General features: G+C 41.3%; 1 protein-coding gene across 3 annotated transcripts; it reads left to right on the top strand.

The window, feature by feature from the left end:
- Positions 1-7,911: 7,911 nt before the first annotated feature.
- PDP1 (pyruvate dehydrogenase phosphatase catalytic subunit 1) lies at positions 7,912-15,847 on the top strand. 3 transcript variants are annotated; one of them, XM_042786247.1, is made up of 3 exons: positions 7,912-8,064; positions 8,543-8,577; positions 11,855-15,847. In XM_042786247.1, exons 2-3 carry the CDS (start codon positions 8,547-8,549, stop codon positions 13,504-13,506), a joined length of 1,683 nt encoding a protein of 560 aa, XP_042642181.1. In that variant the 5' UTR covers positions 7,912-8,064; positions 8,543-8,546; the 3' UTR covers positions 13,507-15,847. The 3 variants fall into 3 exon arrangements, with proteins under 3 accessions (XP_042642181.1, XP_042642182.1, XP_032843842.1); XM_042786248.1 differs by lacking the exon at positions 8,543-8,577; XM_032987951.2 differs by lacking the exon at positions 7,912-8,064 and having other exon boundaries at positions 8,517-8,577.
- The last annotated feature ends 9,748 nt before the right edge of the window (positions 15,848-25,595 follow it).

Raw genomic sequence — 25,595 nt, 5'->3', positions numbered from 1 at the left:
GTGCCTTTTGCATTTCTGCCCTTCATTTTCTGTGGGTTTTTTTCCCTCTCTGACATGCGCATGTGTGACTCCACAACTCATGGCTTAACCACCTTCTGTCTGTATCATCTACCAGCACACTGTATTGCCAGCCTGTATGGGACATGCTGGAACTTAATCTTGTTATACTGAGAGGAGTTTTGGATACTTTGGGAGGTGGATTGTACTGTTTTGGTTTTCAGTAATCAGAGTAATTTAACTGCTTCCTCATGCCGAACCAATTTAATGTATTTTTTTCTCAACCCGTAACTTGTTCTTACTATTTTCAACAAGAGTTGATGTGATCACAGGCTGATTACATTTTGCTTCTTGAAAATGGACGTAAATGACAATTGCACATGCGGAATTTCACAAATGGCCAAAATGATGTTGGTGTAGCTGCACAGGCTGACGGAAAGAACAAAAATCACTCCCAGGGTGTGGCTCCACGTTCCCTTCTGCTCCCGTGGCCCCGCTACGATGCCGTTCCCTTCTGCCAGAGACTGCGGCCATCCCTGCTCTGACTGCAGGATGGAGTATACATCTATATAAATGAAGGTACAGATGGATGGCTTAAACCAGACAGAGTGAACAGAAACATACGGACCTGCCCTAGCGACCTCCACAGTTATCCGTTCTTGTACCTTTTACCTGAATGGCATTGGTATGACTGAGCCAGATTACACAAGAGCGTAGTGACAGATCGCAAGCCGGTTGTCCACTGTGTGGAACAAAGCACTCAAGTACGTACTTCGACCGTGAATCGAATTTTTTTCCATTGAGAACAAATGGTGAGGGAGATTAATTGCTGTGAGCACTGAAAACGAATGAGCATGAAGGCTGTGCCTATGATGACAATATTTGTGAACACATTTGTTTTCAGAGGATTGAAAGTAAATATTTTATTCATTGTCTCATGTAAATGCATCATTATATCAGCAACACATGAAAGAAACAGGAATATTGTGTGCTACTGCAGTTTGCTAAGGAAACAGAAATACTGACTTGAAGTCAACCAGTCCTTGATAACCAAAGCTGTAATTTAAAACGTAAATGCCTTTCTGAGATCATCTATTCTAAGCTGGATAGAGCCCAGCATGTTTCAGTTTTTAAATAACTCATTCCCATGACCTTTGCAACTCACTACCTTACACAACAGTGCAAAAAAGAGCCTCACACATGACTCAGGCTGCCTTAGGGTTGCTGAAATTTAAGAAGGCAGCCTACATAACATGATCACAAGCAAAAGGAAAATAAAAGACTGATTGTATAACATCCAGCCAAATTGAACAAACCTCTGCAGATACAAAAAGCTGTGAGCTGCTGAGATGCATCCGAAGTTCAAAGAAGCTTTAAAGAAACAGCCTGATGTGGCTGGTGGTTAGCCCCGGTGTTTAGTATCAAGACCAGTAGAAGAAATAATCCTTCCTCTCAAAATATGACTCTAAAACACTTAGCTTGCAATCTGGACATGCTCTAGGACATTTGAAACACATTGAGTAAAATGATCGTGGGGAAAGAGTAAGGTGCCTGGACTGCTACCTTGCAGGCCCAAAATCAGCCACAGGAAACATAAGCCGTGAGCTCCTGACAACAAGCAAGGTAGCAGTCACCATATGCTTACTGTATGTCTTCCTGATGCTCCCAGATCTTTCTGGAGGTTCCTCAGAGACACAGCCCATCTGTGGGGAAATCTGTGATCTTGCATCACCTCCCTGGACTGTGCCACCAGGACATCATTGATCTGTGCAACTGAATATGCGGGTTATTCAGACTTGAAAGCTAGATCCAGCCCTGGGCTGGAATCCAGAGCCCAGGAAGGCAGCCAGGTGTCAATTCAGGGCAAAAGTAGAGTGGGGATCCCTACGTGACCTTCTAAAAACTCCCCGGAACAAGAAGGCCTGCTGGAAATGGTCATAGTGAAGCCTTTTCTTTTGATCAAAGGCCTAGCACCGGAGCACAGCTTTTTGCTGCTGAGAGCGACAGGATCACTCAGAGGGAGGTGTCTACCTTCAGTTCCTGAATACCACAAACAAAGCTCCAACTTATTCTGTAAGACATAGTGTTGTTCCTTCTGCTGGTTCCTATCTTATTGTTTAATAGTCTAGTGGCTAAAGATTAGTCCCTGCAACTGGAAAACGCTGGTGTAATTTTCACCTTCAGTCCATGCTGCCTAGTGTTCCGGAGGGCACTGTTCCTGCCCCGCTGCAGGTCAGCTGCGGTGACAGCAATCCTTCACCCTGCAGTGAAGACTGGTCCTCAACTCACACAGGAATCCACCACTCCTTGGCCCAGAGGCAGCAACTGGGACTCTATAACCTTCCGCTTAGGGCACCTATTGAAAGAACAGAATAATTTACTGGATCTAGCCCTAAGACTTAAGATCTTTTAAAATTATTATACTACCTACATATTAGTTAGACTGCATTCTCAGTTATTTATTTGTCACTAGACCCAAATTAACTCCTTTCCAAGTCACTGGGAAAGTATTTTCCTTGTTTTGAGAAGTACAGTGTCTAGGGATGGGCAGACAAACCAAACTGAAGGTAAGAGGCTAGAACAAATAAATTTTTGGTTCATTGTTTAAAAATATAAACTAAACATACAGTGTAAAGCAAACAGTAAATATTTATGTAGGTGGGTTCACTTGAGATAATAACTCTACTTATTAACAAAGGAAAACAGTAACCTAACTCATCTTTCCTCTACAGAAAAAAAATAACAGATGCTTATATTTTTTCATCAAATACAAATTTCAGACCCCAAAGGATACAACTGGGTCTTATTTTCCTGGCATTTAGGCAAGGGTAAACTGCAGGAAAATAAATAGAAGTGAGAAGGAGGTCACTTTTGTCTGGTATTCTTTCTAAACTTCCTTCTTACAAGTGGAAATGGAACCTGATCTAAGCCCTGGCCTAGGGACATCTAAGAGACTGGTTCAGTGTCTGTTCTTGGTTCTAAATCTAAATTTCTAATTTTATCTTCCATAACTACTTTCCACTCCAAAGTACACCCTTATGCTAAGAAGATAACACCAGTACTTTTAGTCATTGGCACTAGTTGCTCTTCCTCATTGCTGGAGAAATTATTATTCTTTAACATTCACATTTGCCTAGTGACATCTCAACCCAGTCAGTCAGCTGTTTCTACAGACCATCCTTTGGCTCTCCATCTCTTGACTCCAGTGATCCCAAGTAGAGAGGAAAGGCTGTATCCAGTTACCAATCTCTAAGCAATCTTTAATTTCAGAAGTGTCATATATGATAAAATGAAGCTGGGATATCATTGTTCCAGCAGTATTAGGTAAATAATGTTTTGTCTGTTGCTAAGTGTAAGCTATTCTCTTTCTGGAAAAATGCAGGCAGATTCCTCTCCTCTCCCAACTTTAATCTCCACTACTTCCCCTGGAGCCTACTGAATCTTTTGCACGGCAGCCACCATAACTGCAAATGTAGTTAGTTTTAAAAATTATAACAAAAAAATTTTTAAAATGTACATGATGCTGGAAAAGGGATCAGCCCCTTCAGAGCCAAGATAATTATTGGAGCCAAACCCCTGATATCCAGAAACTGTTTCCTCATAGAACAGTCACTGATAATGTCATAAGTATTCAAGTTTGCCAAAAAACCTGTTGTCCAATAACATTTTACTATAGAATTTCCTTTACTTCACCGAATTTCCAGAATGCTGTATTCCTCAAACTGGATACCAAACCCTGAAAGACCATCCCAGGTGAAGGGTACAACTACTAGTAAGTGCAAAAAACACATTCAGCTCTCTGCTAATTAGACTTAAGGAATATAATAGGATGTTGCAAAGTCCTGAGGCGCAAGAGGCAACAGATACAAGCTGAGCAAGGAAAATTCTGATTAACTAAAAATAAAAAATCTTCATAATGAAAGTGGTGAAGCACTGGAACTGGGGCCCAGGCAGGCTGGGGCACCTCAGTCCTGGCCAAGTCATGAACAACCTGACCTAGCTTTGAAGTTGTCCCAGCTTTGAGCAGAGAGTTGGGCTATATGACCTCCAGAGGTCCCGTCCAACCTCAGTTACTCAATGATTTATGAAGCAGGATCCCAGCAGCTGAATGAAGCCAGACCCAGTGCTTTGTTTCAGAAGGGAACTGAGAGTGAAGATACAGAGGGCCTCCGGAGGGGGCAAAAATAAATCAAACTATCCCTGGGTCCCACAGTGACAGCAAAATACCCACTGAAAGCAATTGTCTCTGTGATTCCTCATCAGCCTCCCCTTTAGAAAGGGCAGGGGAGACACAAGTCGTGTGGCTCAGCACTGCTGGCTCAGTCTAAAGTTGACACTTAAAAAAATCACCTTTTGTCAGGCTTGCTGTAAAACTTCTGCAACATTCACCGTGCCCAGGAACCCAGCTGTGCTAAAGGATGCACCACCCACAGCAAACACTCCTTGAGAGGGCTGCACAACACATGAATGTACAGCCAAAACCCTCCTTGGAAGCAGACTGAAGATCACAGGCCGTCACTGTTTGCAGGTACTCCATCTGCTTTGAGCTCTACTGACACATTTATTTTTGCCATGTAATGCTCCTGATTTCTGCTAAAAATAAATTACAGCTCTGTAGAACAGCAGACTTACATTGCTGTCATTGCTTCTATAATAATTTCAGGAAAGGAAAGAAGATACTTTAGTTTTGTCCTATTCTTCCTGTTTATTCAGTACATGGCATGTTTTTCTCCCCTATTTTCCCCTTTATCGGGCTTTTCTTTCTGCTTTCAAAACTTGTATTACTCTTCTTTTTTTTTTTTTTTTTTATTTTTTTCCTTCTGCTCCAAGTTGGTATGGCAGCATGCCAGGTAGAAGTGTTTGATCTGTGCACACAATTTTGAGACAGGTTTTATCAGTGACTGCTCTTTTCAATAGGCACAGGAGCAAAATGCCACTTCTGAAACACTGAGCAAAGAGTTCGTAAAAAAGTTAAGCAGACAGGGGATGTACAATTAATTAAAGCACTACCCTGTGTTCCTGAACTGGCTTTCAGTAAAACTGAATTAATAAAATATTTATGTATTAGGCACGAAAACTTATTTAAACTTGAAGGTTATTACAAACACCTGATTTAAAATGAAAATGGATTTTAATGATCAGTAATGGAGTTTCTCTGGAAATGTGTGTAGAAAGCCTTAGGGTAACTACTGCAGCACTTCAGCTGCAGTGAGAATGCATAGCTGCCTGTCGCTCCTGCAATGCAGAATTACTCACTGTCGGCATCAGGCACAGCAGACAAGAACTGATGTCTTTTGTTACACTCAGATGATAATCCTTCCAACCGGGAAACAGAGACTTCACTTGAAGCACTTACAAGTAATTGCTTTTCCATCAATCCTTGATATAAAATGTTAAATGTGGAACGACATGTTTTTATTCATGAAAATAATTTTTATTATTTAGAATCAGCAAAAATGGACTGTTGCTCAAGGTGCACAAAAAGGTCTTGGCAGAAGCAAGATGAAGAAAAGGAAAACCTAACTTTCCAGTTAAATTGCAACATCCAACTTCTGGCACTCTAGCAAACTCGCATCAGCTTAAGGAGCAAAATGTCAGCCAAGTTTTAGTATTTTGTCTTTCATTTGTGGGATTTATATGTGGCTGCTAAGGCCAAATTCTCTTCTTATTCAGTATTTTAAAATTCAAATTCTGTCTTTTGTTCAAACAGATCTGTGGTATCAACAGGAGACTGTGAGATGGGGAGCCACAGCTTTCAATACCAGCTCTAGAAGTAGCTCCTCTCCTGGCCTTAAATGGGGAAGAGAAAGGGATGAATAAAATAAATAAGCAGGGAGCTATAACACAAACCATTCAATTTCACAGCATGTTATGGGGAATTGAACTAATAGTCACAAGATGTTCTGAAGACCAAGAATGCTAAATGCTAATTATTTTGTGTTTTTTTTTTTTTTTTCTCAATAGGCAACTTTAAACGGCAACATCCTCTTCAGAAGTCAAACGTGAATCCACTCTGCAAACCTCGTACTTGCAATCAGAAATAGAAGGTGATAGGTGGTGACTTGTTCCCAGTCCATTTCTGTATGTTCACTCATACAGCTGTCACTCATATCCACCCAGGCACAGGTCTTTCTTCGTAGAGCCTTTCACCTTCTGATGGAGTAACAGGATGACTTAATTGTGCCATCTTACATAGTCTTTAAGAACATTTCTAAACTTATGTGCTTTACAGTCACTCTTGCTACAAGTAGAAAATTATGTAAATGGTTGTTGTTACAGCACACTCTGCCAACCTATTTCTAACCATGTGCTACCGTTAAAAAAGAACGTTAAGTTATTCATCCTCCATGCTGTTTAATGAAGTCTTTAATGTACAATGGTGCCTGTCAGATGTCTGATTTTCTATTTTATTCTAAAACAAGCCTCAAAGAGAAGATGATGATGTACCATTCTGGGTAAACAAATAAATGTCATAAAAGTTACCCAGAATGCCAATAAACGAACATTTTAATACTCTCTGCTTTCAACTACTACTGTGGAAGGCTTGCATTTTTCAGGATGACATCATTTTATCTTTCTAGCTGGTTTTCACATAGAAGGTCACAGGGCAGTACTTTCCACTTTCTTTTATCCCAAGTAGACCTCTTGAGTCTTCTGGGCACGAAGTGCAGATTTTCCTTTGTTTCCTCTGCTGGTTTCAGTGTACAGCTGTAAACATCCTACCGACTGGATAAAGATGCAAGTATAGTCAAAATATCTGTTTTGTTACAGCTGCTAAAGGAATGCTAATTGCAACACTCCACAAGCTAGCCGAACATCTGCTGCCAACAACACACAGCAAAGTGGGCATCCCGGCCACCCTGAAAATAGAAAGGCATGAGAACACGTGCATCTATAAACAAGGAAAGAGATGATCAAGGAAATCAAAGCGTTGTCATATTTATATACATTCCGTATTCAAAAATTTACATGAAGAATAAGACTGGATCAAAGTATCTCAAAAGCGTATGCAAAATTGAATGTTGCCCTAGGGATGTGGAGTGGGGACAGGATCCTATCTAACAGAGGGGAGAAAAAAGGAGGGGAGGCTGCTGCTCCTGCCGCACAGGTAGGAACGCCAGGTTCTGCTCTTCTGGAGAAGGACTGATCCCTCTTGGTAGCCACTGCCCTCAAACTGCTCCTTGCTGGCAGCGGCAGCAGCAAACGTGGCTTTCTCAGAAGCACAGGCCAGAGAGGTCCCTGGCTGTTGGCACTCCTTGGCATCCTGCTTTGCCTGGAGTGACTCTGGTGATGACAAAACACCAGGAAGCAAATGAAAAACAAACAAAAACCCCCCAGATATTGCAGTACAGGCTTCATTTGTCTCCTGCAGAGTTGCAGAGTTAACATGCTTTGTGACTGTTAAACATTCCAAGGGAAAAAAATAAACAAACACACACATGTCCCACTCCTTAATGCAGAGTAAATGTCAATACAGTCTACAGAAGTTTTTAGACATTTTCCCATTTTCAGTCTCCTTCACAGGCAGAAGCTACATGACTTTGACTCCTGATGAAAAGGAGGGCGGGGGGCAGGTTGCTGCAGGGGTGGCTGCGGCACGGCCACACGCGGAGAGGACGAGGGGACGTGCCACCGCGGCCTCCCCTTCGGTTCCTCGACTTCGCGCCCGAGGGGCAGCGGGGAGGGGGCGGCAGAGGTCTCCCCTCACACACACACCGGTACCGGGGGGTCTCGCCCCGCCGCCACCGCGTTCGCGCCTTCCCGCCCCTGCGCGATGCGCGCGCACACAGCGCCCCCCCCGCCCCAAGCCGCCGCCGCCGAGCCTCCGTGTCACGTGCCCTTCCTTGCCCTCCCCGGCAGCCAATGGGCGGCGCGCCGCGCGCCGCAGGGTCTTTATAAGGCACGGCGCAGCGCGGCCGCGGCGGTGGGCAGGAGGCGGCGGCGGCGGTGGGAGCAGCCGGGGGCCCGGGCACGGCGGGTGTCTCGGGGGGGACGTCTCGGGCCGCTCGGTGCCGCTTCCCCTGTTCCGCCCGGGGCGCCGGGCTGAGCCGTCCGGGAAGGGGCCAGGTCTGTGCCCGCGCGGCCCGGGGAGGAAAGAGAGGGTCGTGCCGGAGGCGGGGGGGGGTGGGCGGCCATGTCGGGGCGGCGCGGCGCCCGAGGGAGGATAGCGGTGGCGGTTTCGGTCTCGGCCGCGGAGGCGCTCAGCGCCGGCGGGCGGGCCCGGGGAGCGGGAGCGGCGCCTCGCCCCTGCCGGAAGGGAGAGCGGGGCCGGGCGGGGGGCTCGGCGCCGGGCGGGGGGCTCGGCCCCCGGCGGGGCGGCGGGTGTGGGCGCTGCCCGCGGGGCTGGCCCGCTCCCATCGCCGGGCGGGCGGCGTGCTCGTGTGCGTGTCTCCTCCTGTCGTGTCCCCCCCTTTCCCCTCACGCCGTGTCGGAGCTCTCTGTCTTCTCTAACAAACTCTCTCTGCCTTGCTTCTCCCCTCCCGTCCCCCTCCCCCCCTCGGGCTTCTTCTGCTTTGTGGATGTTGGCGGCTTCTTGTTGTGACAGGAGAATGTGTGTGTGTCCTGGGCCCAGGCGGATCGGTAGGTATCTCGCACCGGTACTCGCTGGGGGTCGGATGGGACCCGGGGAAGGGACTTGCTAGGCTGGGCTGTGTCCGAGGGCTAAAACCTGGCCGGAGGGAAGGATTAACGGTTCTGCTTGTGTTGAATGTTTCTTGTTCCTCCTCCCTGCCTCCCCATCCTCTCTGACACGCCAGTTCATTCAGGTCTGTCGAGTGTCTGAAAGGCACCTGGGGTGTTTTTATCTGAAGCCATGGGAGTCTTTGGCACAGTTAAGGCAGGTGTTTTGGAGGAACCTGTCTGTGGGGCATCAATTGGCCTTGATAGTGTATAGTTATAACAAGCCTTTATTAAAGGAAGGGGTAATATTTTTTACATTTTGTCACTGTAGCATTACAAAAAACATACATTTGCTGTCTGATTCATTATTGGCCATATTATATTTGTAGCCTGAAAAGTAGCATTTGTACCCTGTTCTGGGTTTGGAGAGGTATTTAATACTGTCTTGATTCTAATCTCTTGACAGATCTTGATTGGATTGTAAATTTTCTACTTAATCTCTTTTCCTTCTCTGCCATCTCTTGAACAATCATAATGAACTTGGGATCTTAAAGTAATTACTTACAGGCTAGTTGAAGTGTCAGGTTATATTTGGGGCATCCATGCTGTGGGAATAAATGGGAGAAACTTAGAATAATTTCATTTTAGGTTGGAAAACGTGGAATTTCTCTGTTAATCAGCTGGGACTTATTAAATCTGGTATGTGAAACAGACTGCTGTCTTAAGCTGGCATGGTTCTACTGTAAATGATACAGGCTGTGAAAAATTTGAGGCCAACTTCTTACTTCTTCTCAGATTTCATGTAATAATTGATAAAGTAATGACTAAAAAAATCAGCCAAATAACCTCTGGTGGCACTGCAGAGCCACTACAGCCTTAGTACATTTGTATTTTTGCTTCATCATGGATCAACAGCAAAACTGTCAGATCAGTTGTTCTGGCACCGCTTATGGGTCAGCACTGAACAGAAATGCTTACCAGTCAGGAGAACTTGGTTCAGTCAGAGTGACGAGAGACCAGCACTGAATCTGAGGTGCTGCTGTAGACCAGGCACATCTGTAGAACCTTGAGGTTTCCATTCTGTAAGTAATATTGTTGCTTTTAAATGTCATGTGAAGAAATATACATAACTGTTACCAAAATAGCTCCCTTCTAATTATAAGTCAGGGAATAGATTTTAAAACCTATATTTGGAGTTGCATTTTACTTCTGTCATGCTGTATGCATGTGGAGCCTGGGCTGGAGAAATGAACTTTCTGGGGAGCAAATGGCTAGTGTGAGTTTAGTATGCATCTGGAAGTTCAAGCCAACACACTGCTGCTGAGTGTCTGGCCAGCTGGCTGTGGTCCCCAGGGGCACAACTAGAACTCTTCCTTGTAGCTGAACAACAGAAACCTGGTCAGTTTGGTTTTAATCACTATCAGTGCAAGACCTGGGAGAGGTCAAGGGACAAGAATTTTTGTCAATATAAGACTGACAGTCACTCATTAATACTAGGAAGTCAGTGGAGTGGTAGAAACATGAATTCTACTTTGCTTTCAGCACTTGCCTATCTTGTAACAGAGAGATGGGCTCCAGTCCTGGTTACTTAAGGAGAACAATCAAGCTTGGAGGGAATAATGTGAGTTGCTTCCTTCTCTTGCAACACAGAGAATGTGGTGAAGCTTCATGTGTTTCCAGATACTTCTCAGCTGGTCTGGGTGATCAGAATGCAGTGGCATAAGCTAGGAAAAGCTTACAGAATAGGATGATCGCAGAATACAATTCCTTCGTGTTTCATGATCCTTTAGATTGAGCATCAGGGTTTACTGCATATTTTGTAGGGGTTGTGTCTATCTGAAATACTGGTAGGCCTGCTTAGTTAGAAAAAATCATTTAGTGACTGAAGCACCTGGCACAACACAGTAGTATCCAGTTTTTCAGTAGAACAGCTAAATCTGAGATACAGTGGTGCTGATAGACTAGTACTTATGACTGCAGTAAGCCTTGTATAAGATAATTTATAATGGTCTTCTCCAAGAAGAAGCTTTTATGATGAAACTTGATCATAAACTGGAAAGAAAAAAATGAATTCCCTTTATTTGTGTGTACTTCACACAAGGCACAGTTCCACTTTTTTAGACTATGGAATTCTGTTCTCAGGTACAACATTGTAAAAGACTTCCTGATAATGATACATAGTGAATAAGGGATTTAAGAGGCACTCACACTAATGTTGTGATTAGGTATGTAAATGGGGACAAGGAAGAGTATGTTAGAATAATACTTCTTCAGAGGAATGCAAAATTATAAGGAAGGCTTTTAGATATGGCAAAAAGTAGTAGAATACTTTTTTTTGGATACTAAATGTAATAGCTTATCTTAACACTGAACTAGCTTTAGACTATTGTGCAGGGCTCTGTTCTAGTCATGGAATCAAACACAGCTTATATGTAGTCCTTCAACTGAGTAGTTTTTTAAAGCAATTTATAATCCTAAAATTTACAGGGGTACATAAGCTGCTAGTAGGAGAGATGCATCTGCTCTCTACTTCTTGTGTTTTTTATCTAAGGTAGGAAACTGGTGTGTAGACTGCTGTGGCTATTTTGTATACGTACACTGTGGTGTCACACAAGTTTGAAGTTTTATGTGTGAGAGGGGGAGAAGAAACAACCTGCTACTAACTTATGATTGCCTAAAGAATACCTGCTGTCTATGACCTACTGCTTGCTTTTATAGGCTAAACCATCTTCATTTTAAGCCCAGTTGTATGTTGTCTCAGGGCTGTTTCTTGAATCTTATTGAGCTTTTGCTCTTTAGCCTTATGGAAAGACTGAATTTTCCTCCCTGTGTGCCACATCTGACTCTGCCTGATGGGAAAATCAGCAGGAAGACAAATCTGTATAAAAGTCCTGTAGAAGGTGGCAATACTGTAGAGTGCTTCATGTTAACTGTTGTCTTAAGTTCTGTTTGAAGCTGCACTGTCTGTCTGGATGATGATTTCACTTCCTGTCTGCTATTTGAGTGGGTATAAGAGCTAAAATATCTATGTTGTACTAAAGTATGGTGTAGCTTTTTTGTTACGGCCTAATGTAGTGTCTAAAAGCAAGCACTTCTTAATGCCTTTTCTCGAGACCTCTGAAGCTGTGAAATCCATATAATAAGCAAATTTATTAGGGGCTGTAAATGTTTTAACATGGACCTCTGGGAAGAATCTATTAGCTGTCCCCCTAAGCATAGTTGTTCTCTTGTCTTTCAGCAATTCCAGTCCGAAGCTCCAGGCTGCCGTTGTTGTCTGATGCCATGCCAGCACCAGCTCATCTCTTTCCATTGATTCGTAACTGTGAGATTAGCAGAATATGCAGTACTGTGTGTTACTGCCACCATAAACATCTGTGTTGTTCATCATCTCATTTTGCTCACAGTCACTTCAGATATGCACCTCGGAAGAAATTTGCGGCGCTTTATAGGCCAAAGGAGAACTTTAATCACTTCATTCACGCGAGGGATTATGCTTCTACACCGCAGAGATTTTACCTGACTCCTCCACAGGTCAACAGCATTCTGAAGGCAAATGAATACAGTTTCAAAGTCCCAGAATTTGATGGTAAAAACGTAAGTTCTGTTCTTGGCTTTGATAGCAACCAGTTGCCTGCTAATGCTCCCATCGAAGACCGGAGGAGTGCTGCCACTTGCTTACAGACAAGAGGGATGCTTCTGGGCGTGTTTGATGGCCATGCAGGCTGTGCTTGTGCTCAAGCTGTCAGTGAAAGACTGTTTTACTATATTGCTGTCTCTTTGTTACCTCATGAGACTTTACTTGAAATAGAAAATGCTGTAGAAAGTGGCAGAGCTCTGTTGCCCATTTTACAGTGGCACAAGCATCCCAATGATTATTTTAGCAAAGAAGCTTCCAAGCTTTACTTCAATAGTCTAAGAACTTACTGGCAGGAGCTGATTGATCTCAACAGTGGAGAGACTACTGATGTGAAAGAAGCTTTAATTAATGCTTTTAAGAGGCTTGATAATGATATTTCTTTGGAAGCTCAAGTAGGAGATCCAAATTCTTTTCTCAACTACCTAGTACTGCGAGTAGCATTTTCTGGTGCAACTGCCTGTGTGGCCCACGTGGATGGTGTTGACTTGCACATTGCAAACACAGGTGACAGTAGGGCAATGCTTGGTGTTCAGGAAGAAGATGGATCTTGGTCTGCAGTTAATCTGTCCTATGATCACAATGCACAAAACGAACATGAAGTGGAACGCGTGAAAATGGAGCATCCAAAGTCTGAAGAGAAAAGTCTCGTGAAACAGGATCGTCTCTTAGGTCTTCTGATGCCTTTCAGAGCTTTTGGTGATGTGAAGTTTAAATGGAGTATTGAACTACAGAAGAGAGTAGTGGAATCAGGCCCAGATCAGCTGAATGACAATGAATATACAAAGTTTATTCCTCCCAACTATCATACTCCCCCATACCTCACAGCTGAGCCAGAAGTCATACATCACAAATTACGGCCGCAGGATAAGTTCCTGGTTTTGGCCACAGATGGGCTGTGGGAGACAATGCACAGGCAAGATGTGGCTAGAATTGTAGGGGAGTACCTCACTGGTGTTCACCATCAGCAGCCAATAGCTGTTGGTGGCTATAAGGTAACTTTGGGACAGATGCATGGTCTCTTAACAGAAAGGAGAGCAAGAATCTCTTCAGTATTTGAAGATCAGAATGCAGCAACTCACCTGATACGTCATGCAGTGGGTAACAATGAGTTTGGCACTGTGGATCATGAGCGACTGTCCAAGATGCTTAGTCTTCCAGAAGAGCTGGCTCGAATGTATAGAGATGACATTACAATCATTGTGGTGCAGTTCAACTCGCATGTTATAGGTGCATGTCAGAATGAGGAACTGTGAATTTAATGTAGTGAACTAGTTACCAAAGTTGTAACAAAGGCCAGTACGAGCAGCAAATAAAAAACAACCACCCAACAATAAACCCCCCCAAAATCCACAGCAAACAAATTGGTTGCTTGCTAGATTCATCATATCTATTGTTCTTGCCTTCCCATGGAGTTCTAAATACATGGGAAGTGCTATTGACCTAATACAAACTTGAAGAGGATGTCACAGCTTGGGAAAAGAGGTTTTTGTAATAACTTTGCACTATTGATTTTGTGAATGCTGCTAGAACAATGTCTTGAATTTTGGCAGACTTTGAGGGAGGGGAGGAGAGTAAAAAAATTAACTATCAAAGACCTGGCTGTTCAAGAAACAAAGCCTGTTCATAAATATCTGCAAATATCTACACATTATCTTAAAGAAAAGCTGAGTAAAAAGGAGTATTATTGAATTCTTACAGGGCTAATTCTTGCAAAGTAGATATGGTTATTTGTGAATATTTTGTCTACTGTTTCTTCTAAGCAGAAAGTCACTTTAACCAAGTAAGTCTTCAGTGTAGCAAAGTTGTCTCACTTTCATATAGACAATGTCACTCACTTAAGGATATTTGTCTAAGTGTTGACTTTCAAAGCAGGTCTAATCCATAACATACCTGAGATTGTTACAGCTTAATCATATCTTATGCACAGCAGTTTCTCGTGCATTAATAGTTTCTTGGCTGTGGGTTTCTGCACAACTTGTAGGGCAATAATACATTACAACATGCAGTAAAATGCCAGGTAACTTTGTGTAGGACTTCAGTTGGCAGTACGAAGAAACTTTCAGACTTTTCAAAAAGTCAGTGTTGTTGGCCAAGACTGTATTGGCTTTACTAAAGGTCATGTCCTTCATGGACTCCACCCCTGTCTGGTGTTACTTCTCTGGTAAATAAATTTTCACCTGAAAAGATCAGGAAATCATTGCTAACTTCTTTGTGGCTTTGTAATTTGCACTCACTTTCATTTTGGCTATTTCAAATGGTCACATATTGGATGTGCACTTGAACTCATATTTGTAAATTGGGTTAAAAACTACAAATTAAAAAAATTGAAGTATGGTTTGTAAATAGTGTTTTAGTTGGGAAACTGGCATGCATGTGTATGTTTAATGGCTTTTTCTAGGAACTTCTTTATTAGCAGCTCTATTTCTGGACAGGTGGTATATGCATGTTCTTACAGTCCAGAATGCTGTCCCAGAGCAACCTGAAATGGGTCTTTCTGGCTTGTAATGGTTAAATTTGAACTTAAAAGATGGGCTGTAACTTGTGTGCCTGAAGTTGTTGGCCTAGTAACTGTAAAAAATAGGGATCGACAACTAATTTATTGGTCATCATTGCATCTATTTTTGCTATGTTGCATTGTATACAGATTTATTTTAACCTGCCCTTAGGTTAAAACCTCAAATGCTGGCTGAAATACCAGCCCTTGAGACCGACACAACACATGTAACTTGATTCCTGTGTTCTGGAGAACAATGATAGGTTAGCTTATTTCACTTCACCGAGGTGTTTCAGTTAAAATACCTCCCTAGTCTTCATCGTAGCTAAATGAACACTTTAAAAACCTAGCTTATTTCGGTTAATGTGAGTAATGTGGCATTTTCTACTAACTAAAAATATTGCCAGTTAACGCTGCTGTTACATAGGGTATACTTAGTCTGAACAATGAACCTGTGCAATAGTGAACATTGGCTTCTCAGACTCACAGATGCTATGTGTACTTAGTGGCCTGCAGCTTTAATATGCTTGTTTCTTTACCCAACCTTAAATATCAGGATCAATGTTGCTGTAAGGTTAATGATACCTAAGTTCACATTCAAGATGTGCACAACCCTTCTTTGTTTGAAGGGAAAAGGGGAACTCAAATGCTTAGACAAGTACTGGCTGTTGACATTGCTTCTGTATGTTGTGTTTTGGTGACTGTGTCATTAGCTAGGTCAATAGACTCTGTTCTGTCATTCAAATGCAGTATGTATCTAAGCTATTGCAGTGTTTAACTTTCTTACTTTTTTACTGTTAAAGCTCAATTACATGTATTGATGTATTTAACCTGTAATTATTGATACGGATTTGGTACAAGTCATAGGTAGAAGAAATGAACATTGGTCCCATGAATACAACTTTTATTGAGGAAAAGCTGTTTGTTTTTTTTTTTGTAGTAAACACTCATATGTATGGGGTCAGACAAAATATTTATGTATTGCTTGGAGACTTTCTCAGTATGTATACAGTGAACAGAAGCAGCATAACTGCCTGATGAACAGGTGATCTGAACAAACATCTTCTAAGATTCCAATAAAATGATCAATTATGCAGAAATCCATGTGTATTGGATTGATGTAGAATGTGGTAACTCTTCTGCTAGGGCTGAAGTTTATGTGAATTACTGGTATTTCAAGAATGTGTTCTGTTGTATAGTCCCTGTTATGAATACACTAGATGGCCAAACAAAGTATAATTGGAAACAAACTGAGAATTGGACTTCGGAGCTCTTAAATGCTGCTGTGAGGCTTGAACCCCTGCATCAGGTGTGCTGGTGCTGCCTCCCCTCGGCAGCAGAGCTCAGATCCTTCTGTCAGTATTGTTCTGCATGTCTCAGTTCCCATCATGTGGTTACTGTCAGGGGCAGTGCTGCAGGTGAAGCAGCATAATTTGAGATCATTAAGTTGTGGGCTGTACCCTATATAGAGCAATACAACATTTCGTAAACAATCTAAAGCACTTGTCTGCAGATTAAAATGGCATAAGAGTGAATTGATGGTAAACTGAATAGAAGCAGCTCTCCTGGCACAGGCAGAGGACATACTGTGCTTGCGTTGTCTACCAAACTTCTTGCATTGCAAAAGTACTGCTACTTTGTATCTAAGGGGGATGCTGTGAGTACTTTTCCGAATAAGGATTTCATAGCTGCAAATGCATGTTTCAACCCAGAAGGATGGCTGAATCTTGACAGTCAGTACAAGTCTTCAAGTTCACCTTTTAAGTCTCAAATATTTAAAACTGTTCTAGATTAATGTGTCCACAGACCTGTTTAACAGTAATAGTAGGTAAGAGGAGTGGGAGATTTTCTCTTGGTCTATGATTCTAGCTTAAGGCTCTAACTCTCTTCCCTTGTGTTCTAAATGGTATGTGCATTATATTTGCTTTTGACAGTATTTTACAACTACCATTGTGATAACTTCCATATTCTCAATTTGACTTTGGTGTTCATGACTCAGTACAGAAATTACTAAAATATTTTCCCTTTCCACTTCCTCATTACAGGGCAGAGTTTTTAATTCAGCAGACTCTAAACATGTGACATGCAGCAAGGCGCATGGTCTCATCATGAAATGTTTATAACTAATCTCTTAAACTCAGGTCCCTGTGCTCAGAACAAATCTGGAGTGAGAGGATGCCTGGTAACTACTTCTGGTAAGTGCTCTGCAGAATGGCTAGGCTGCTCTGCTCCTCTTCAGTGTGGAGGCATGTTTGTAATGAGATTACCTGGCATAGATAGATAATGGAGGTTTCTGGTTCTAACCACCTGCAGAGTCCTGAGCAACCTGATGCAGACAGTCCATCTGGTTTCATGACTGTCAATAAATACCTGCCATCTGGCTTGCACCGGTGGCCATTATGAGCACACACCGCTGAACACTGTCACCAGTGCTGCTGCTCAGCAGTTAAAACCGTGCTTGCACAAGGCATTTGGGGATGCCAAGGGAGTGGGCATCTTCTAGTTGATATGTTTGATCCTATATGAGAAACTTGTGCAGCTCCTGATTGTTGTTCTGTAATGTATAAATAGAAATTAAATCTGTGAAATAGGAAGATCTGGCCAAAATGGCCCATCTTTAATTTTGAGGTACTTAGACCGAAGCAGATCCTGTGGGTATAAAAAGTAGCTTTCTTCTAGCTGGCCAAAGGGCACAGTGCAGCTTGATGTTGCTGTCATGGCATCTGTACAATGAAGAAACTAGGCTTAACTTGTCAAAATGAGCAAGTCCAAAGTGTCTGTCTCCTGGAGATCATCTATATCCTGCTGAGAAGTGCTTCAGGTACAACTGCATTCCCCAGGCACTTTGGTAGATGCTTTGTTCTGTTGTGTTCAGAGGCTTAAGTATAGAAATTAAGGAGGTACTTCACTGTTGTGTATTTGATGCTTTGCTAAAACAAATGTGTTTAAAATTAAGTGATCTTTAGATTTAATGCATGCATGGTTTCTCATGCTGGGTTAACTGTTTTGTCCTTTTTCCTCATTTTTATTTTAAAGTCCTCCCTTGTTAAGTGCCTCTAGTTTTAGGATCCTTTCCCCTTCTTGTTTTGCTTTTTGTTAAACAGCAAATACAGGATGTATTAATGCTTTTCCTATCACTGAAATACTTGTATTTGTGCAGGAAAAAAGCTTGCTAATGTGTATTAGATTATTTATTCAACAGCTACAGCATATTTCATTGCTGTGCAAACAAGTAGGTATTGTCCCTTTGTCAGGAGTGTGTTGCCAAATACAATCTATGCAAACTTATTGCTAGAATGTTTTTCAGTTTAGTGTTCACCTGATTTACCAAATTTTGATTAGGGAGTTATTTCTTTTAGATTACTCTTTTAAAATATGGAGTTAATTAGTCTGTAGTTTAAACACAGTGTAAGTATTCTATTTTCAAATACCTGTGCAGTGAAGGAAACACATAGGTTCACTTTTCTCCTATCCCAACCATCTAGGTATTAAACATTACTGATGACTTAAGTTCTGTCTTGTAAAGACCAAAACTTGGAACAAGTTCTTGAGTTGCTCTTACCATTGGAAATAAGGGGGAAGAGGAAAGAAAAAAATAGATCAAATCTTGTAAGTAATGCATCCTTTAAAAGTACAAGCCAGTTTGAATTCTGGTCCTTTTATTTAGCATCCCATCCATGTGAATGCTGAAGCACAACGCGTTGCCAATTGTACATGCTGTGTTCCTTCAATGAAAGAAACCTCCTAAGTACGTGGCTCTCCTTATGTTCTTTCATCTCATTCTGTGCTGAGGTGAGGGGGGAAAAAGGTGAAAAAACACTGTATACATTCCTAGGGTTGATAGTCTAAGTAATCAGTTGTACAGATTGCAGGGCATGTTTTAAGCAGCAGACCGTTTGCTATCATGATGGTGGATCTTTCTTTGAACAGAAAAATTACCCTTGATTTATAGACTTTCTATTAGAGATCTTTTAGCGAGGAAATCCTATTCAATACAACTCACCAATGCCAAGCTATTTTTATATAGCATCATGAACAAACTAGTTATAATACCCTATATATGTACTTGAGGGTAGCATTTGGTACATTGCCTCACATTTTAATTGCAAAATTAATCCAGTTAGGTCCGTAACTGTCACATGATGCTGAAAGACAGGAAAAATACCTAATGAAAAATGGCAAAATCATTGACATTAACAGGAAAGCGCCCCATGAGCTGACACACAACCATGCATTAGGCCCAGTTTAATTCAAAAATCTCTGTATTAATGAAACAAGTCAGTTCCCTATGACTTTGGCCCTTGTTGGAATTGTTGCAACCCTATAATCATTAATTCTGTAGGTCTTCCGTCTTGCCCATCCCTAGTACTTCCTTGCCCTCCATGGTAGCTCAGGTAATACAAGAATACTGTTTTCTAGGATTTTTATGGTTTATATGCAACTTGATTAAAATGGCAATCAGTTAGTGTTCCCGGTTTTAGGCAGCTGTGAGAGGATGAAGGGTGCTTCCCTGGTAGCAACCTATTCTAGAGGCTGGGAAAAGGTAAATCTTGCTTTCATCTCTTCACAAAGACTGGCTGCTGTACAGAAGACCTAGCTATAGCACAGCAGTGCTTGACAGATTTATTACTCCTGCTAAAAACCAAGGTGTATTAATCTGTACAGCATGCTACATTAGTACAGCTTTTACTATTCAAAGTAGTTCACATGTCCCTGAAAAAACTCAGTTTTCCTATGTATACACAGTCACTTACAGGCAGATACCTTACCAGCTTGGACACCTCTGTGTGTGCCTGCATGCTGAGCGCTGAAGCTCCTGTTACAGGCGGTGGAGTCTCAATAGCTGTTCAGCCCATGCCACTCCTGTATTAAACTCCCCTGAGTGTAGCAGAAGCTTAGTTGCCTTGTCCACATACAGGCAGCTCCATGTAGGCAGGTGTTCTCTGGACACAAATCTTAACCACCCTTTCCAATCTCTGCAAGTATACAGTGGACTTGCAGTTTTTGTTTGACATGTCTGTATAATGACTATATCTAGGTTTTTTAATTGTTATACCTAATGTACCTGCAAATACCCCTATTCTAAGGACCATTCTTGCCCTTTGGTCCTTGAGGTATATGGAAGTGCATCTCAAAGCCCAGTGTTGTCTTTTGTGTTGACCTACACAGGTAATGTGTAGGATATGGCTGTCATGAGCTATGACATGTTGCTATTACTCCAATGACTCCCTTTATTCTGCCTGTTACAGAGCCTTGCCAGTGTTTATCAGTTAAGTGAGCAATGTATGGTTTCTCTGGCATAACCTCTGACCATCTGCCTTTCCAACACTGTTCAGAATTTCTTTTAGCTTGAATGGGCAGGCATTTATAAAGTAAAGCCCACCACGCGACTGATCAGAATCAGTGTTCTATTCATTCTACTACAAAGCTCAATTATAAGTACAGATCTATAGAAAAGATGATCCAGGCCTTTACATAGCTCTTCATCTGAAAAAGAAATAAAAATTCCTCAACTGGGGAGAAAATGCCTTTTTATCAAAGTAGTCCATTTTGTAAAAGGCTAAAATATTAATAATTAAGGAAAAAAAAACAACCCTAACTTGTAGTTGACAATACAGAGGGAGAAGAGTCTTCTAGCAGGCAGGCTGGCAGTGCTGTAGTGTGGCAATGGAAGGAAGACTTCTGCCAAACTGAGTCAGTGAATCTGATCTAGAAATGGACACTGAGGTGACATTCACTGCTTAGCACACACTGACTGAGAGTCTGAGAAGCTGTCTGGTTCAATGTCAGAAGGATGGATAAGTATTAAAAAAAAAAAACCTGTAGGTGTTTGTCAGGCACTTGACAATGGGGTTTTTGAGGTTTGTTTTTTGTTTTGTTTTTTTTTTTTTTTTTTACATTTGGGCCATGTTTATATAACTTAATGCCAAGTAATCTTCGAGCAGGTAAAAAGTATCTATATTCTATAGAATCAGCATGCAGGATATGTACAACTTACAGCTGAGGAAGGCTACTGATGACTACTGGTACTTTGCCAAGAGTATGTAAGGAACTATTGTGAAAATTCAGCAGACAGAAAAGTGCAAGGAGGAGAGAAAGTCATATGAGATTAGGCCCAAAAATAACAAAAACCTTCCAAAAAATAACAAAAACCTTCCAGGTTGGTAGCTGGCAAGTATTCAAGCTGCTATTACTGCATTTTAAAGCCACTGTAGCAACAATATTTTGTGACTTAAACTTGCCTGAGCTATGACAAGGGTTCAAACACTTGGAATATATTATTGAATTTGGTAAAATACACAATTCAGATGACTTTGCTTGCTGTATTTGCTAACCTGTATTAAAATAGAAATCTCAGAGTGCTACAGGACCTATTTCCTGAGGCAGCAGCTCACAGGAGCCTTTGAAGCACGTCACAGCAGAGAGATAAAAAGCTGAGTTCTGAAGTCAGGGAATCATGAAAGTCCCTTTGATACAAGATCAAGTGTTCCCAGGGTACCTTCAGGAAGGGTGCTTGGAAGCTCTTAGTGCAGCAGCTAATTCTCAAAAAAAAAAAATATAACGCAGGGTCTGTCTAGCTAATGGAGAGATGGGGAAAGCACATCATAAACTGTGAAGCCATGACTGAAGTGGCAGTGAGTAGTTAGGTTCAGAAAAGCAACAATGTAGTTTTTTCAATAGTGCACAGAAATACAATGACTAGGAATCCTAAAAAATATTCAGGATAAATTAGGAAAATGAGAGGGTGGGAAATCTCATAATATGTCTTTAAAGTTGAAACCATACACATGAAAGAAAACTTACATGTGTGTCATAACACATGCAGAAGGCAACACAATAAACTATAATGATGTCAGAGATAGTGACAAAGAGAAAGATCTTGAATTGGTTGTGGTTGGTGGCATGGGCCTGCTCAGAAAAAAACAAACAAAAGCAACCAACCAAACAAAAACAAACAACAAATGTGCTGCATGCCAGATCTGAAATGGTTGAATGCCTAAACTGAAGACTGAAAAATCTGCTGCTTAAAAAATTGCTGAACAAAGTACAGGTGCTACTGTTTTGATTTTTTTTTTTTTTTTGAATGAGGCTTACTTCACCATTTTTGTGCAAACATGAAAACAGGCACAAGTCATTAAGACAAATGTATGGGTGCAGAAAATTTTAAAAACCAAGGACTCTGCATATTACAAGACAGTACCTTTCTGATTTTTACACTGCCATGACACCTTAATGCAGAGAGGAAGGAAGCTGTGAGGAAGGAAGAAAAAAGGATCAGAAAGACTTAGAGGAAAGAAATGAAAATCAGAACTGAGGAGCACCCATTGGAAAGGAAATGCCACACAAGAATTGATTTAGTTGTTTTAATGCATTGTCAAGGATAATGTACTGACAATAATTGATAATTTTTTTTTTTTATCAGCCTGGTGAGGGTTATTTTTCTCCATTCCCTTTTTGTTTATCTTTTGTCAATTTTCTTATCAAAGTCTTTTAATTTGAATGATGGCTGTGATTTTTTTTTTTTTGAGGTTTTTGGGCCCTAAGGCTATGCTTATAGACTATGAAAAGTTATGGTTGGCTTACTATGTAGTTAAAAGCAGCTATATGCTGACATTTTCACAGTTGTTAAAATGCACCAACCAGAAGTTTTGCTCTCATGCATTCCACCAGTTGCTGCCCAAATGAATCCTAATCATTGTTTCATTCCCTTGTTCAACAAGTTTTTCTAGTTCTCCATACCTCTGGTGAGTGCTGCTAACCTGCAGACAGCTGTCCATTTTGTCTGCCTTAACTCACCCTCACCCAGGGAAAGAGCGTGCTGCAAGCATTCCATGTGCATTCCTTAAATGAAATATCCTCAGGGCACTGAGAGATCCTGCCAGTCCATCAGATACTGGGTCAACTACTACCAGGAGGGGAGTAAATCATCTGACAAAGTAGTTTGCAAAACTAGGAGCATCACATGATGCCTGGCAGCTATGATTTCATAGGGAAAGAACTAAGATTTTTATCATAAGGTGGCTTTTGGGCATATCTGATTTTCAGAAACTTCCTCTGAGAATTCAGTTCCCAAAATATTCCACTGGTGGGAGTTTGGTGGAACAGTGAATAAGTCTGTGTTGATGTGATTGTCTGGGGAGAACCTGCCAGGAACACAAGTCCAACATCCATTTGGACTTTGCATTAGTGAATTGTTCAATTGTTGACTGCACTAAGCAAAAAAATTACATCCTAGAATATTAGATTAACAGGGACAATGCTACATCCATACCTGACAACAAAGCAGGACAAGAATGCAAAACCCAAAGATAATAAAAAACTTGACTCAGATCCTAGGAATAATAATTTAATAGGTAATCCTATATATACACTGTGAAACATACAGTAAAAACATTGGTCTGGATGTAAGTTTGTAAAATGTGAAATAAAATATCCAGTTCCAGATAAAAAAAACCCTACAAAAACAACAAAAAAATATTTTCCATTGTAAGTTCAAAGTTTTCTTGTTGGGGGAGGGATGGGGGGAACTAGTGATTAATAGTAAGGCAGAATAAATGTTAGATCAAGTTGATATTAGTTTTGATCTACTCATGATTTTAAAAACCAATAGACCTACCCAAGATACAGGTCTTTGCAGATATATTTGTAGGAGGAAACTAAGAAGCAGTGTAAGTTACAATGGCTGCAAAAAGTTTCTTGGATTCAAAATGTGCATTAATTTTCATATGCTTAATTCCATTTGCAAGCATTCACACAAATGAATTTTCTGAATTACTCTTCAGGGAAGCAGTGAAGAAAAGCAATAGTACAAATTCTTTAGTTGCTAGTTTTCTTTTTTTTTCCTAAAATTTCAGTCAAACTAAACCAGTATTTTGTCACTTAAAAATTTGAATAAAATATTCGCTATCTGTCAACTCCTCCCACACCCTTCTCTTTCTCCAGACTTTCTCACAGGTTTTGGGAGCAGGGGATTCCTGAAATCTGGTCATGCCAGTGAAAAACAAAGCAAAGGTACCACTGGCTACCTGAGCTTTCTCCATGTCTTTCGCTACCAGGTTTCCTACCCCATTCAGCAGCAGGCTCACATCTTCCCTGGTCTTCCTTTTGCAGCTGATTTACTTGTAGAAGTCCTTCTTGCTGCCTTCCACATCCCTTGCAAGAATGAATTCTAGATGGGGTTTGGCTCTCCTAGCCCTGTCCCTGCATGCTTGGACAGCGTCTCTATATTTCTCACAGGTCACCTGTCCTTGCTTCTACCTCTTGTATGCTTCTTTTTAATATCTGAGCTTTGTCAGTGTGTCCTTGCTCATCCCTGCTGCCTTTGCTTGGTTTCCTGCACGCTGAGATGGATCATTCTGGAGCTAGAGGTGGTGATACCTGAAAACCAGCTGGCTCTCCTGGTCCCTTCTTCTCTTTAGGGATGGATTGCACAGGATTTTTTCAAGTAGATACTTTAAGAAGCCACAGTCTGCTCTGCTGAAGTCCAGAAGTTGATCCTGCTATTTACCTTGTTCTCTCCTTGGGGGATTCTCCACCATTTCATGGTCACTGCAGCCAAGGCTCTCCCTGACCTTCACATCCCCAATGAGTTCTTCCTTGGTTGTAAGTATAGGGTCTGGCATAGTGCTTGCCCTTTTTGGATCTGTGATCACCTTCGTTAGGAAGTTCTCATCAATGCAATTCAGTAACCCCCAGATTGCTTGTGCCCTCTGGGTTGACCTACCACTCACTATCATGGTGGAGCAAAGATTTGTTAGAATGCAGAAATTCAGCATTTAATCAACTTTATTAAAACAGTCTTGGCTCTTGTGAAGGTACTTGTTTCTGAATAAAGTAAAGAGAAAAAAAAAAAAAAAAGTAGTATAGCCATGAGATTTTTTTCTGAAATCTTAATCAACAGCTCAGGTGATTTAATTTTGCAATGTGGACATCAAATTAAGAAAAAAGAAAAATAATCAGGATAGCAACAGACAGATAAAAAAGAGGGAAACCACCTACCTTACTCTGAATTCTGGGTAAGTGAAATGTAAAATAAATGTTTAAACAGGAAGGAAAAACCATGCTGCTTTTAGAGAAAGTGAGTCAGTTGAGAATTGAACTAGCACCCATTTACATGAAAGAAATCTTGAATGAAATCCCAGCTCAAGTGAATGCAATAGAAATCCTTGCTGGTTCTCATGAGGCATCTGGCAGCATTTTGCCCATCTTTGAAAGATATGGAAAAATCCTTATTCTGCCAGGCGTGACCAGGTAACTGTTGTCAAGTTGCTCAAGACTAAGTTTTGAAATATGGCCACTTAATTTGCAAACTTCAGGTTTTGGATTACAGTTTCAAAGCCCCTGCTCATACAGACTCAGAGCACACATACACTCTTTGGACTTCAAACGGCGCTCTGAAGGCTCAGCACATCTGAAAATTCACCAAGAGAAGCCACAACCAAACTAGCACTTTGCATGCTTGCCCTTTTCTCGATGTGTCAGTTCTACTCTTGACAGATTTTTATAGCCATAAAATATTGATGAGGCTATTTACAAAGACACTGCCAAGTTAAACTAAGCTTTATGGGTTATACTGAAATTAGCACAGTAAATTAAAAAAATAGAAACTGCTGTTCTACATTTATATAGTAACTTTATTTTACTGTGTAAAATTTTCTACTAACCTCTGCTGTTTTCTTTCAGCATCATCCTGTAGTCCCTAGGGTACCAATTTCTCTTAATCACTGCCTCCTGTCGAGGCAAAACGTGTTTGGTGTCAGAACTAATTGCATCTAAGAAAAAGCCAGACCAGGCTACAATAATACAGTGACTGGCCTGTTTAATTAGTTAGGTCCTTTTATTTGATTT

Source organism: Tyto alba, unplaced genomic scaffold (genome assembly GCF_018691265.1).
Source record: "Tyto alba isolate M040663 unplaced genomic scaffold, T.alba_DEE_v4.0 Super-Scaffold_9, whole genome shotgun sequence".
Taxonomy (NCBI): domain Eukaryota; kingdom Metazoa; phylum Chordata; class Aves; order Strigiformes; family Tytonidae; genus Tyto; species Tyto alba.
This window is presented reverse-complemented; position numbering and strand designations above follow the sequence as displayed.

Excerpts from the sequence above, each read along its gene's own strand:
- PDP1 (XM_032987951.2), top strand. The coding sequence starts at position 8,517 with ATGTTGGCGGCTTCTTGTTGTGACAGGAGAATGTGTGTGTGTCCTGGG. Across the intron at positions 8,578-11,854 it reads TCCTGGGCCCAGGCGGATCG|CAATTCCAGTCCGAAGCTCC; the intron begins GTAGGTATCTCG and ends CTTGTCTTTCAG.